The 15,595-nt window shown below is 40.2% G+C and overlaps 1 protein-coding gene across 8 annotated transcripts in view; it reads left to right on the forward strand.

Annotated features, from left to right (window-relative positions):
- RAPGEF6 (Rap guanine nucleotide exchange factor 6) overlaps positions 1-15,595 on the forward strand; it is a 139,858-nt gene that overhangs the window by 18,283 nt on the left and 105,980 nt on the right. For all 8 annotated transcript variants that reach the window (XR_014561588.1, XM_083728343.1, XM_083728348.1 and 5 more), the window contains exons 2-4: positions 2,938-3,008; positions 3,481-3,537; positions 5,209-5,292. Coding sequence is in view for 7 of the 8 variants with exons in the window: in XM_083728343.1 (XP_083584469.1) it covers positions 2,938-3,008; positions 3,481-3,537; positions 5,209-5,292 (212 nt within the window). In the remaining variant the exon portion in view is untranslated. The remainder of the gene's footprint in view (positions 1-2,937; positions 3,009-3,480; positions 3,538-5,208; positions 5,293-15,595) is intronic.

Below are 15,595 nucleotides of genomic sequence, written 5' to 3' on the forward strand. Positions count from 1 at the left end.
GTTAGGCGATCCCTCCCTCTTAGGCCTGGGTGGAAGTGCCTGCTGCTGAGCCACTGCCACCTGATTGGCTGAGCCTAGGCAGGTCAGTGTGTGACTGATTCTTCCTTCTCAAACTCTGGTCTTTCTTCTCTTTGTGCCCCATCCTATTCAGGCTTCCTTCTCTCAGTAGCATTGGTGGGAGGGTCTGAAGACTTTATTCCCTACCCCACCATAACCAAGTAAAGGAAGCCTGTGGGTTTGTCTGTGCCTCCCCTCCTCACCACTGGCACTGAGAGAAGGAAGCCCATTCTCTTAGTGATGTCTAGGGGCATGAAGTGGGGCAAGACTTCTGGGTGGTGATGGCGCAGATGATGGTGAAGGGGAGAAAGCATTTCTGTCCTGCCCATACCTGTGGCAGCAGCAACAGGGGAAGTGTGGAGATGAAGAGGGTTATCTCAAGCTACGGGGCAGGGAGGTTGGGTGAGATCTGCCATCATGCTTTTCTCCTCTCTTCCATGCTGCACCCCTGCTTGCCACCCCCAATCTGCTGCTCAGGGCATGTGCCCTGTTAGATGCAGGGCTGCAGCAGACTGCAGAAGAGGAATGTGAGGTGAGGAGGGAAGGTTGAGCAAGAGGAAAAGGGCAGAGAGCATAGGGAGATGAGACTAGATTTTAACCACAGCATGGGCCTGGGAGCTTGCAGACACAGATTTTTCAGTTCTTAAGATGAGAAAGCTCTATAACAGGGGTCAGAACCTTTTTCAGCCATGGGCCGGTCTACCATCCCTCAGACCTTGGGGGTGGTGGTGGACTATATTTTGAAGAAAAAAAATGAGCAAATTCCTTTGCCCCACAAATAACCCAGAGATGCATTTTAAATAAAAGCACACATTGTACTCATGTCAAAACACCAGGCAGGCCCCACAAATAACCCAGAGATGCATTTTAAAGAAAAGGACACATTCTACTCTTGTAAAAACACGCTGATTCCCGGACCGTCCGCGGGCTGGATTGAGAAGGCAATTGGGCCGCATCTGGCCCCTGGGCCTTAGGTTGTCTACCCCTGCTCTATAAGCTGTGTTTTGGGGTGAGGGAAATAATGCAGTATGGATATAGGTAACGAGAAAAAAAGTGTTGAAAGGAAGTGGGACCCACTGAGTGGTTTGAAAAGATGAGAAAAGTAGTAGATGCAGTGAAAGGCATACAAAGCGAAAGTTAGACTGGGTCCAAACTGCACACAGGACTTGCTGAGACAGTTAAGTCAGTGCATTGTTGGCAGGAGGAAGTGGCCAGGCAGTCTGGGGTTTCTGTATCTACAAAGCAGACAGTTCCAGGATTTTTGCAAGTTGTGGCTTCTGCTGTCACTGCAGTGTTGCTTCCTGGCAATGCTAAGAGGATTGTGGTAGAATGAATTTCACTTTCAAATTTTGAATTAAGCATCCAGTACTTTGTCTGAGAAATTCTAGCATGGAAGATGTAACTAAGAAAAATGTCATTTAGAACATCAGTCCCAAATGAAAAAATAATAATTATTTTTTGCATATTTATATACTGTGAGCTTGTGGCACTGACAGTGGCACTCCTATGGGGGGAAAATGTTTCTGTTTACTGAAGTCAAATTTTATACCACATTTTCCACAAAAAGCATCCACAAAAAGTGACTAATCATCAATATTTTGAAAGACAAAACCAACAGATTGTCGGTCCATCAGACAGAGGCAGGTTGGTAGATTATAATCAGAAATTTATACCAGGTAAATTAGAAGTTAAACAGCTAAATGAAATACTTGTTAGAATGAAAAAGCATTGAGGAGTCCACAAAAATGTAATACGGAGGGCAGGCAGATCTATCGGGACAGTGAATTCAACAAACTGGGCCAAGCCATCTCTTGCATGCTGTTGCTAAATGTACCTCAGATTTGGGGTGTCAATAGAGCTACCCTGGTAAATCTTAAAAGACAGACACATCGTATGGCAGGAGACAGTCCTTGGATATCCTGGCCCTAAATTGCTGCCTGTCTCTTGGAGCTGGCCATATAAATTTTCATAGCTTCTATGACAGGGCATGGATGCTTACAATTTTGCTAGATTTGAAGTCCCAGGTTCCCATTAAAAGTGCAACAAATTATCTTCATGCACTAGTTGCAGAGAAGACTTGCTAATTGCAGTATATTTAAAAACATAAGTGAGTAAATCTTTCTATGACAGCAGTATTTCTAGGTAGGAAAAACAAGTTGACAAAGAGATTCTGAAAAGGACTAACCTGTGAGATTTAGGTGTTTATCCATTCACCACTGGAGCTCTAAATCACATTTTGACTAATAAGCTCCCTGACAAGTTGCTAACACCAACAGAAGATAAATGGCATTTTAAGCAGTAACTTTTCCTTGGTGATCTGAGCATGACTTTGTTTTATGAGTGGTGAAGCATTCTTGTGTTTGTTACATCCTTTGTATTCCTGTCTGCCATGTAACTAAAAGTTATTAAGCCAATGTTGATGCCACTGAATACATTTTTAAATTTTAAAAAATGAATTATATCCTTTAGAAAAAATTATTATAAGGTGGTTTACAATAATATGTAAATTAAACAAATTTCTGATGATATACCATTATGGCTTATCTGTGGCACACCCTGCCCACATTTTAATCACCTTTTTCCATCACTTGTAAACTTATCTTTCCCTTCATTCCTATAAACAGAGCCCTGTAGTGGAAGAGACCTTCTGGTACACAAAAACACTAAAAAATTTAGTCCAATATGTTTTGAACAGAAGTCTTTCTCAAAGGCACTCTTGAACAACCAGTTTCAATCTGGTGTCTGCATACTGTTGATAAAATTTTAGGTTTTCCTTCCCTCTTTATCCCTAGACTGACACCCTGTCCATTACACTGTTCTAACTAATGTACTACTCAAAATTCTGTTGCTGAATATAACATTTTATTTTATTCTTTTCAGGAATTAAATACTATCTACTACTATCTTCATGGAATGGACATACTGTCTCATCTCAGGGAGCATCAGTTAAGGTAAGAGCAGCTGGGCTAATGCAAAAGTGATTTTGGCTATGCTGGTGAGAGCATTCTTTGCATTCAGGCTTGCAATACTTGACTGTTTTGAGGTAAGATTAATCTTTCTGATTTTGTAAGTAAGAAAGCATGTATGCTCTGTTTTCTGCATGGAACCTTTTGTATGATGCATTATGAAATATAGTCTGACATGTTGTTAAAGTAAAAGACTACAAATCGTAATGTGAAAATGATAATCACAATTTGTCTAGGGGTTCTAAATATTGTACTCATTCTTGGGGGATCTGGGTTTAAATCTCAGCACACCGAATTCTCTTAGCTTTAATTCCTCAATGATAAAGCAGGAATATTAATTTATTACCTCCTTGAGCACTGGTATTGCATAGAGGAGAACTGTATACAATTAATAGTGCACAATTATCCAAAATATGATAAGCATGCTTCATAATGATACTGAATTTCTTTTTCTCAGAATTATGACATCCAGTGCACGTTACAAAAGGTACGATGGAAATCAAGTTTTGTTTTGGTAAGTGCACTTCACCATTACCTAAACTGAAAATTTAATACATCTAGGACAGTTCAACATTTATTTAATTTCCTTAACACAGCTCATAAAACACATTCTTGTGCAATAGTCCCATATTTTTGCTGTGTACTCTATATGGTTTTGGCGTAAGTCATATGAAAACATTTCACTACATCACATGTGCAGAGTTAGGGCATGAGATTTCAAGAGATTGCAATTGGCTCAATGGAGCCCTGTCTTTTCCTCCATTTATCTCTGATCATGGATGTGTACACAGACAAAGCCATTAAAGGAAAAAGGAGGTGTGAGAGCACCTTGCGTTTCCACTCCACTCCTTTCTGCTTCATGCTTAGATAAAAGCAAGGTGGGTAGAAAGCTGTCTAGGGCTATGCTTCCTAGTAACACATACTTGCTAATAACACATATGTTCCCTTCTGCTGCTGCTGCTGGTGGTGGGGGTGGGATGTGGTAGGGAAAAACAGGAGTGTACTGAGATTATGGAATTCTTCACACAGATGCTGTGCCTTCAGTCGACTGGACCATTTCCTAATTGATAGTCATTTAGTAAATTATAAATAGTAATACTCAACATTTATGTAGCACTTTCAAGTTTACATATACAGTGGTACAGTTGGCCTTGGTGAAGATTTGACGTTTTCATCCCCCAAAAGTTTTTGATTTGAGTTTCCACTGAAATGAGGCTGCATTTTAATGTTGTACTTTAATCTTGTTTCTAAGTTGTATTTTAATGAATTGTTTTTATACTTTTTGTTAGCCGCCCTGAGCCCGGTCTTGGCTGGGGAGGGCAGGGTATAAATAAAATTTATTATTATTATTACTATTATTATTATTACTATTATTACCTCAGGTTACAGACACTTCAGGTTACAAACTCTGCTAACCCATAAATTGTACCTTGAGTTAAGAACTTTGCTTCAGGATGAGAACAGAAATCGCGCGGCAATGGTGTGGCAGCAGCGGGAGGCCCCATTAGCTAAAGTGGTGCTTCAGGTTAAGAACAGTTTCAGGTTAAGAACGGACCTCCAGAACGAATTAAGTTCTTAACCTGAGGTACCACTGTACTTTCAATGCATTATAATCCTTACAGCAAACCTGTAAGCTAAATCAGAAGTGTTATCCCCCATATTTCAAATTCTGAGGCCTAGAGGCTTAGAGGGAGTGGCTTGTCTAATGCTGCCTATTGGTTTAATAGCAGATACAACATCTGAAGCAGACACTTCTGATTCATACTTGGTTTTGTAGCCACTTTGCTACACCACCTTTCTACCCTTTCTTTAAGAGCTGCCCGGAAGACCCAACTGTTACCTTAGCTGTCACCAGAAGGTTCAGAACCAAATCCTTTTTATTTGTATACTGTTTCTTTGGCTCAAGCAAGTTACGAATTCAAATGAATTACACTACTCTCAAAATTATTTACCTTCTGTGACTTGTCCCCAAAAAGAAACTGACACCTTGGGACAGAGCTCCCATGTTTAAAGAGCTTCACCACTTGTTATATATTTGAGAGGCTCTCCTTTTCATGTTTGAAATTTGCCCTGATAGGGCAGTGAATGGCGAAATACATGCTTTTAAAGCTTTGATTATATGTTTTAGATATATAGTGCACTTCACACTGATAGGATGTAGCTAATACTTGTTCCTTTTCTTTAGCTCAGACACTATTGCAAGATGCTGGTATATTCTTCTTTCTGGATCTGTGCTTATGAAGGACTCCATGTTTTTGCCACCTTGCAGGTATGTAAGAAGTTAGCATCTTCTTTAGTACAGGGGGAAAACCCATAAGACTGGATGCCTAGTTAAATACATACTTTATAACACTAGATTTTCAAGTATGTAGTACCTAATTTTGATAAGCTATATGGTAAATCTTTCCTTCTCCTGTTCAGATATTGTTTCTGAACTTGGATAATTGGCATAAACTCTACATTTTCCTCCGGTTTCTCTTCCTGCTTGGTCCATCCATCTTTAAATTTTCCCCAAGGATAACTGCCAAGAGTACTCATTGTTAACTCCTTTTCTGCCTTTAAAGTCAGACATGGGGAGTCTGAATGGGAGCTAGTGTTTGTTACCAGCAAGCTCTGTGCATGGCTCCCTGTTTCCTTTGTGTTAAAGGTAAGCATAAATCCCTTGCATAGTTTGACATGTTAGCCACCATTCATGCCTTTTTCTCTTGAGCAGTGTGTATGGCACTTACTCTGCCTGAGTAGAAAATGTAAAGCAGGGCTCCTAGTTTATAGCCCACCCACCCCCCAGTCCTATAATGTCTTAGACAAGATGAATGAATACACATTCAAAATAATTGATTTAGGTTTCCTTGATAGCATTAATCTTTGGAAGTGATAATTGTGTTTGCTTATGAACATTGAAGTAAATTATTATTAAAGGTAAAGGTAAAGGTACCCATGCCCGTACGGGCCAGTCGTGTCCGACTCTGGGGTTGCGTGCCCATCTCGCTTAAGAGGCCGGGGGCCAGCGCTGTCCGAAGACACTTCCGGGTCACGTGGCCAGTGTGACAAGCTGCATCTGGCGAGCTAGTGCAGCACACAGAAACACCGTTTACCTTCCCGCTAGTAAGCGGTCCCTATTTATCTACTTGCACCCGGGGGTGCTTTCGAACTGCTAGGTTGGCAGGTGCTGGGACCGAGCAACGGGAGTGCACCCCGCCGCGGGGATTCGAACCGCTGACCTGACAATCGGCAAGTCCTAGGCGCTGAGGTTTTACCCACAGCGCCACCCGCGTCCTAAATGATTATTAGCTTCTGCCTATTAGGGAATATGAATTTATCTTGTCTATATAGCATGAATTGCACCACATTTTTATCCTTTATCACAAGGCAGATAGTAGTAGAGCTGTTCTGATGCAGTAGCTCCCAGGCTGTGTTGAACTGTCCACAAGAGTTTTTCAGGTAGCTGCTTTTTGTAGCAATTAAATTATTGCATAAAAATTCATTGAGTCAGCAAACTAGGTTTCATCATCTTAAAATTATAAATAGAGTGAACTAAAACACAGTATAGCATGTGCCTCAAACTGGGTTATACCTCCCGGCCACCTTTCTGCTCCCCAGCTGTTCTAGATGGGGCATTACAAAAAGAGGTGCTCTATCAGGTAACAGTTTCCCAAGCTCTTTAAGGCTTTATATTAAACTAACACATTGAAATTTGGCTCAGTGATGTACTGACAGATCTTTAAAAGCTAGTGGCACATGATTGTGTGTACAAAAGCCTATCGACACTCTGGTTGCTGCATTTTGTCCCTGGGGCACTTTTTAAACAGTCTTCAAGAGCAGACCCAGGCAGAGTGAATTGCAGTAGTCTAGCCATGAGATTATTAGAGCACGGATAACCATGACTTGGCTTGGTCCAGGAATGGTGGTGGATAGCAAACCATCTGTTGCTGAAAAAAGGCTCTCCACATCATCCATGCCACTTTGGCCTTAAGTGACAGTAGAATACCACATTCTGTATACTTTGACCCACTGTCTCTCAGAAACTAGCCCTGTAGATAGGAGTGAAACCACCAAAATCACGCCCTCATCCCCTAAACCACAGGGCCTGCCCATATCATAGCTGATGAAATGAAAAGCTGCCAAGGAAGCATGGATAAGCAAAAGGATTGCACATAGGTAAATGAAAGCAATTACAGTACTAAAATAAGGCCTGAAGCCCAATTGATACGGGTCAAGATAATCAGCTTCCACCAAGCAGTGGCGTAGCGTGGGGGTGCAGGGCGGGCGCAACATCTGGGGGTTAGGGTTAGGGGGCACAAATCCACGGGTTTGGGGGTGCAAATTACTTGCTTAGCCCCGGGTGCTGACAACCCACACTACACCACTGCCACCAAGCACTCTTAATTGCATGGCCACCACTCTCTGAAGTTCTCTGCAATTATTATTCTCTGTAATAATGGCCAGTCTTCTGGGTCCAGCATGTCCTTCAATGTAGCTGATACCACTTCCTCCCACAGTGAAGAATTAACTCTCCCTGGACTCACCCAGTCAGTCTTCTGCTAGATGCACAAACCAAGAAGGGCAAGGGGTTGAGATCACAGGTGAACGCTTTCAGGCATTTTGTCTACATTTTGGTGCCTCTGCTCACTCAAAAGAGGCCAGATAAGAACATAAGAACAGTCTGCTGGATCAGGCCAGTGGCTCATCCAGTTCAGCATCCTGTTCTCACAGTGGCCAACCCTCCAGACTGAGCAGGATTCAATGCAGCATTCAGAGCTGCGGTTGGAAAGGAAAATGAGAAAAACTCACTGTACCGTAAGTTATTTCCAGTTTTATATAGGGCTCTTTGGATCCTGGCATTTGCTTCTGTAGCAAATAATAGATATTGCTGCTCCTAGACCTAGAGTGAAACTTGCCTTACATTTAATGGGTGACTGTACTGAGGAAGGTTATTCTTTGAAGAAACCCAATAAAGATACCTAACAGATGGTTCTTGGAATTGCGGTGTGAAAAGGAAGTGGGTCGGTTCATTTTCAACCAGACTGTACTTGAACATAATAGTTTTAAGGAGCTATCGTGGCAAGGGCAGCACTGTATACCCGAACAAAGGTTGTTCATTGATACCTAAAATTCTTAGTATCCTGGATTTGTTGAATTTGTTCTGTGGTGTTTGTATTGTTCTTTCTTTTGACACATCTATCTGAACATAAAATAAGTGTGTTCATACAAACCTAGCTTGTGGTGGAATAGTGTTTACTTTTAACACTTCAGTATACTGTGTGGCAAGCATTGAAGAATTTATTCATAGTATGTTCATGTAAGCACATTTTCTACTTTATTATGCTAAATAGCCAACACTACTAAATGAGATGCTGCTGTTGCCATTTGTTGCCAGCATGACAGCTTCACCCATAATTGTGGGAGCATTTCAGATATATCCTATGTATTCTTTTCTGCACTAGTTCTTTTCCTGTAAAAGAGTTGCATAAGTATCATCCCACTTTATCTGGAAGCTTTTAGTGAAGCATAATTTCCCCCCACGTGTGTAGGTGTTCACTTTCAGGCAAATGTACCTTAGAGCCTGGATTTTTGCTAAAGTGGAGGATACCCATTTTCTTGTGTTCTTTTCTTTAATAGCACTTTCCCCCATTTCATTTTGAACACTGTTTACAGACTTTCTAGTTCTGTAAATAATGTGATGCTTTTATCTCACTGATTGCCACTAAATGTGGAGAAATAAAAGTTTTTATATTTCACTCCAGGGACACCGCATGTGAAGTATGCCGCTAACCTATGGATTATGTGGTTCTGATATCCCTTTATAATTCCACTATCACTATAAAACTTAAATAAAACTTTTCTCTTGGTGTTCTAGTAGAGTAGCAGGGCAGGATATTGGGCTTCAGGCATTGGATAAACAGGCAGATCCATATTTAAAAGATAAAAAACAAATTTATTAATATTAGATTCGATATATGGCTATGTTCCAACAGTTAGTTTACATTAAATGTGTACTGTAACTTTAAGGATGTTAGGTCCATAACTAAGAGTGCAGTCCAAAACCTTGGCCAGCAATGATGGCATTTGCAGCAAACAGGGTGTGGGGTGCAGAGGAAAAAAATTGGTCTTTGCTGTAGGCAGGGACAGAGTTCTCTGCAATATTCACTGGACAGCTTAGAAGATTTCAGACAGGTTTAGTCCAGTGCCATAGCATGGGGGGGCTTGGGGAGCCATGGCCCATGGCACATATTTTTGAGGGGGTGTGATCAGGTGCCCCCACAATGGGCTCACTCATCAGAGCCTGGTCCTGGCGTACAAAGGAGTTGCAGGGACAATTTCCTCATGCAACAGTCCAACGTCACCAGCTGCAGCTCCACTCCCAGGTCAAGCCTGACCCAGGGGCAGACAGAGGCTGCGGAGCACGAGGCATCTGGCTGTGGCAGGCCCCATCCTTCTCGAGGGTGTGCCCCATGCACCTGCCTTGGGCACCGTTAGCTTACTCCCTGACACGGTTCAGACTCGAGGAAGGCTTGGCAATTCCCTAAGGAGGATTTGGAGCACCTTTCCTCCCCAATGCTGTCCCTAGCTATTTTAGTTAAGGTCACTCGTGAGTGGTGCAACACCCTCCTCCAGTGAATCAGAGCCTACCCCCGAGTTGGGAGCTCTGTTATTTGATCCTCGGATCTGCATTTTTTTAACCAGGATAAAATAGTGCTTAGAACTGATGCATCATTCTTGCTCAAGGTAAACTTGGTTTTTTGCAAAAGGAGGTAGGTGTGCACAAATGGAGGGCACTCCATAGTTTTATTTGGATAGGGTTGTGTCTGTAAGGAGTTTGGATGCCTGCTTTATATGATTTTGGGAGAAGATCTTTCGTGAGAAGGTGACAGCATCCACACTGTCTTAGTGGCTGAGGAGGTATGTAGTTCTTGTGTATCAGTCTCTTGAAAATATCCTTGGGCCCATTTGGGGGTAGCATTGGTTTTTATATACAAAGGTCTTGGAATGTTCTCTGGGAGCCACAGGAAAAAGGGATGTTCCAATCGGCAGGTGTGAAAAAGCCATTGCACACAGTTGCTTTTCAACTTCAATTTCTCTCTGTCTTATAATGAGTTTCCTTATTGGTCCAAAAATTCTGAGGTAGTAATTCTTTCCATGTGTGTTTGTTCTTCAAATAGAACAGAGATGCTTGGGTTTTTTTTCTTGTGAATCTCTCTTTCAGTAGTAAATTAAATATTTAGTATTTCATATTTACTATAAATAGTCACGTCTTCGTCTTCTTCTTCTTTTTTTTTACACACCCAGCCACATCACAAATGGTAATTGTTGAAATGAGGGAGCAAGGAATTATTTGTTGGAAATGTCTGGTTTGCTTGAAGAGTGTGTTTTCATTTTTTGAGGAAAGTTATGATATCTAATGTGTATTTTGTGGATTTCACATTTTCATATGGGAGTGCAGGCATTAGTCTGGGAGTTAGGAAATCATATGCAGGAATGCTTCCTTGTGGCATTCACAGTTCTAATGAAAATACTGCACCCAGCAGAATCACATTCATAAGGGAAAGCTGAATGTGGGAAAATGTAGGATTAGCAGTCTGAGACCTGCCAAAGGTGCTTATCAGTTTTATTTCCCAGTCCATTAATCACCTTAGTTAGAATGCTGTGTTCTGAATTTATTTGCGTATTCCAGTTTATACGGTTTGTGAAATTGGCTGGGAATTGTTTCTATTGTATATTGTTTTACTATTGGAGTAGCAGATTATAAATGAAAAATGATGTGGTTTTATTAAATTATGTAGTTCAGAAGGACTTCCTGATCGTTTTCTATTGTAGCTTGACATTTTTTTTTTAAAAAAAAACCTTGAGTTTTGTAATTCTGGCATGAGTACCTGTATTCTGGGATATACAAATATAGAAGGAATAGCTGTTGCATAACAATGCATGGCAGGAACTGGAGTTTTAGTGAGAAGATGGATGTAATCTGAGTAATAAACATTTTGTGAATTCCTTCTCAGTGATTTAACTGCATGTGGTGGATTCAATTGTTCTCTGGTGCTTTTTTCTTGTTTTTATCTGTTATTTAAAGCAAATTTAATGTTGTTTAATTGAAATAAATTACAGCTTTTATTATTTTGTTCCGGGCAACCGCTAAGTCAAAAGATAAAACTGCAGTTCTTAATAGAATTGCTGAGCATTACTCTGTGCTCGTAGCTTAGAGGTCCACAGAACTCCCAACCTGCTGTTTGAGACCTTCTAAGTTCACAAAGATTGTGATGAAGCACAGACTAGTTTTTCCCTTTAAAAATGAGTCCTACAGACAAAAGTTTCTTTTTATATACTGTACTGGTTTGAATTGTCCGGCCATGCCATTGGATTCAGGTATCTTGTAGTATTTTAAGAGTCCAAAATAATCCTTCTGTGCTGGTTGTGACAAGAAATACGCTTTTGAAAACCAATCTTGTCAAAAGAACTGGAGTGCCTCTTTTGTTTGTTAATATTATTTATACTGTATAGCAACAACAAAAAATCGATTGGCTCTCTAAGTAAAAGTAAACAAAATTAAAAACATACAAACAACAAAAACTGCCATAAGATGAAATGCATCATTAAAACAGAATAATATAAGATCAGGAATGAACAGAGAATCTAAAATTAAGAATTGATGAAACTAAAGCAGTTATGTTTCGCAATATTTTAAGGGCTGCTTCAGACTGTTCAGTCTCTGTAGAGCCTCACCACATGTTTGATGCTCCACACTCAACTTGTAGCTGCTTGACTTCATGGAGGCTCACTGAGAGTGGACTGCTTCAGCTAAGTTCCTTCCCTTGCCTCTTTTACCCTGTCATTGAGATACATTGTCATTTTTTGCCACCATTTACCACACTTCCTAAGACTACCTTCCTGTGAAAGGTAGTTCAGGCACAGAAAGCTGCCTTATATAGTGAAGACAGATGCAAATAATTCATTTTCTGCAATCTCGTTTTGACTTCCTTGCCAGTGGTCCTGTTGACTCTCTTAGTTGATTTCCCAAACCTAGATCTACATGGAAATGTAGGATGTGATCTACTAAGTGCTGATTTTATGGAACTTCCTTATGGGCATTACTTGTAGATCTCCTATAGTTGTCACTTATGTGAAGCCTAAGCCTTTTGAAGGGGTAAATAATGGAATATGGAGGCTTTTGTCTTTTGCTTCTTGTGGGAACAGTAAAATGTTTGCGCTATAGATACTGCAGTTTTTCTTCAAGGTCATAAAAATTATAATAACTCTCAGGTATGAAACCTTTTCTGCAATCTAATAATGAAAGGCCTAAAAAAGAGAGAGATTTCTTAAGATGTATGTAGCACCACAGAGACTGGGGATAAGAAACAGATTTCCTCAAGCACAAGAAAAGGAACTTTTAAGTTGGCAGGGCATGGAGGGCAGCAGGAAAGAAAAAAATGTTTAAGCTTAACAAATACATCCTGCTTAGTGTGTCAGCATGCATGCAATATTTTTTCTTCCACATACATATGTGTGAGCATTTCTCTTGAAGTAGAAGAAAGGTTAAAGCGTCAGGGGAACAGAGCACAATAATGCACTGAAGCAAGAGCATGTACTAATTGAAAAAGGTTCTATGATAATAGAAAGCTTTGCTCATGTTAGTATAGTAACTTTTTGATGACTTAGCAGATTGCTCCCAATGATCATTTTTTTAATTGCAAACACCAGACTGAGCTGTAATATTCAAACAAGAAGGCACTGATATTTTTTTGAAGGTTGAAGTTGTTCAGCAGAGCTGAGGATGCTATTTCTGGGTCAGTATTGTTTACACTGACTGACAGGGACCTTCAGTGGGTTCAGTTGAGGTTTTTGTCATCCATACTGCAGTTAGATGATTGTTGGAGTATTTCCAATGAAATTAATGGACTCAAGTTACTTGTCCACTGATGTCATTGGGTCTACTCAGAGTATGACTGTCATTGAACATTCTATATGTACCAGCCCTCGTTGCAACACTTTAAATGCAAACCCCTCACAAATAGATGATAAAACGTTTTAATAACCGTTAATGTCATATATATTACTATTTCTGATAATTTCAGAAAATATGCTTCTAGAATATATATCCTATTATTTGATTCATTCAATCAATCTGTATGTCATCCAATTTGAAACATATTTCTTGTTTAGTCCAGTATGAGACAAAGCTTTAACAAGGCTGCCTTTTCAGTGGTAGTCCCTGAGCTATGGCACTCCCCCCCCCCCCCGCAATATTATATAGGTTTTAACAGCAAGTCAAGACTATTTGCACTGGTTTTTGGTGAGCTGGGGCATTTTTACTTATCCCACTTGTTGCTGCTTATGTGTGCTGCTGCTTTGCTATATTTTACTGTGGTTTTTAAGTATTGCATTTTATATACTGCAAAATTTTTGCAAACCTGAATTGTTCAGTAGAAGCTTGTTAATGGAAGGTTTGCAATACATGTTTCGTTAGAAGTAAGTTTCAGAGTTCAGAGTAGCTGGATCCCAAGAATTGCCAGGTGGGGGATGCTGAACTTTTTCCATTCTTGCCTGCTCCGTTCTGTAACCCTTGCCTTGGCAACAAGAGTAGTGTATGGTACAGTATAACCTGGGTACTGCCTACTTGCCTCTGTAATGCACATCCTTGCCACCCAAGCTGGTTTTCTACTTCTATCTCCTAGCCAGACGCCAACACGAGAAGAAATCTGGAAAAACTGGGTGAAGTTATCCTTCTGCAGAGATTAATTTGTGTTTGTAAAAAGGATTAAGTACACTACTGCCCCTGCATATGAGTAATCCAGAAGGCATTGAGTTTTGCTAGTATAAAATGTAGTTCTGTGTCCTGTCACCATTTCAACTTTTGGAGATCCCCACTCTGACCCGCTTATTTCAATATAAATCTCACTTCCTGTGCTTTATTACAAAGAGGTCATTTAGTCATATTTATAAGTTTCGTACAGTTAACACATCTGAGGGCTCTGTGTTCTGTGATAGATTATTAAAAAGAGATTTGACAGTTCTAATTACAATGCTCCTGCCTCCTACTGATCATGATCATAATTCTTTATCACTATGACTCTTAGTATTAAAACTTATCATTTTGAAAGAACTGAGGCATTCTTAGAATAACTTCAGGAAACATCTGTTCTTGATGAATCACATCTGTATTTTCTGGCAATTTTTTTAAATAAAAAATTATTCTGGAGTTTAAACTGTTTCCCTGCATGGAGACTTGATCACACCCATTTTCATACTGAGTATATATGTTGTGTGTTGGCTACACAACACTATTTTAAAGAAAAAAGGCCTGAATAAGAGATCTTAGTTGAACTTGAAATATTTAGGAACTAATAAGATTTTCTTAATGACTCACAAAGTTCTGTAATACGCATAATAATCAAGCAATTATGCATTCTTACTACCCTGATATTGAAACGTCAAATGATTAATTGGGTATTTTCAATTAAATAAATAATGAAAATTTCAAGAAAAGGAAGGGAATTACAGCAAACAAAATATTTAAATCTTCGCTGTTTAACTTAGGTCTTTGACGCTTACCTGGTTTCCTTGTGCTGTATTACACACATTTTTGGAGATGTGGTTAAATGTTTGGTCTCAATTTCATCATCAATAAGGAGACCAAATCTAGTTCCATATGATTCAAGCGATCACACACAGCAAGCTGTTGATTGTGGTATTTTGATTATTGTAGATGAAAACCAGTTTGACAAATCCATGCAAATAATTACTTGTGTTTTATGAGAAGAAAATAAACACTGTATCAGCAGGGATCATAAAGAGAAACATAATATGCCAGGAAACCTTCACACATTCAAATGTAGCTTTAAGTCTTTCACACCTCCCTCAGCTGGGGGATAACTAACAAAATTTCCTAAGGACACTTCTGTTTTTTCTGTCCAACTAGAGAATTTCCCCTTGCTCTAAGATGTTCTGCTGTGTTTAGTAGTGACCACAGTGTTTATCATACCATATAGGCAGTTATTCCAGTTCTTTGGCTCCTTGCATGTACTGGAGCTGTACTCCATAAACAGCTTGCTGTTGTTGTTGTTGTTGTTGTTGTTGTTGTTGTTGTTGTTGTCACAGTTGTGTCGTGTCTTGTGTGGGTGTTAGGTTCTAGTGGTGGTGATGATGGGGAGCAGTTAGTGCATAAAGCCAAAATTGTGTCAAAAACCACTCCAAGGAACAGCTACTGTGCGAACAATCTTTTTGGCACAAGAGTTTCCCAGAACAGTAAGCAAGGCAGAGAGCTAAAAAGTGTTTTCCGTTGTAGGAAACCTGGTGTGCAAAGAACTGTTTAGCTCTCTGCCTTGCGTTTGTGCCACCAAGCGCAGAAAGCTGTGACCCTACAAGTTAAATGCACAGCAGCTGCGATCTTACTGTGTTTCCATGTACAGTGGTACCTCGGGTTAAGTACTTAATTTGTTCCAGAGGTCCGTTCTTAACCTGAGACTGTTCTTAACCCAAAGCACCACTTTAGCTAATGGGGCCCCCTCTGCTGCTGCGCTAAGCAAAGTTCTTAACCCGAGGTACTATTTCTGGGTTAGCGGAGTCTGTAACCTGAAGCG

Source organism: Podarcis gaigeae, assembly GCF_964106915.1.
Source record: "Podarcis gaigeae genome assembly, chromosome: 2".
NCBI lineage: Eukaryota > Metazoa > Chordata > Lepidosauria > Squamata > Lacertidae > Podarcis > Podarcis gaigeae.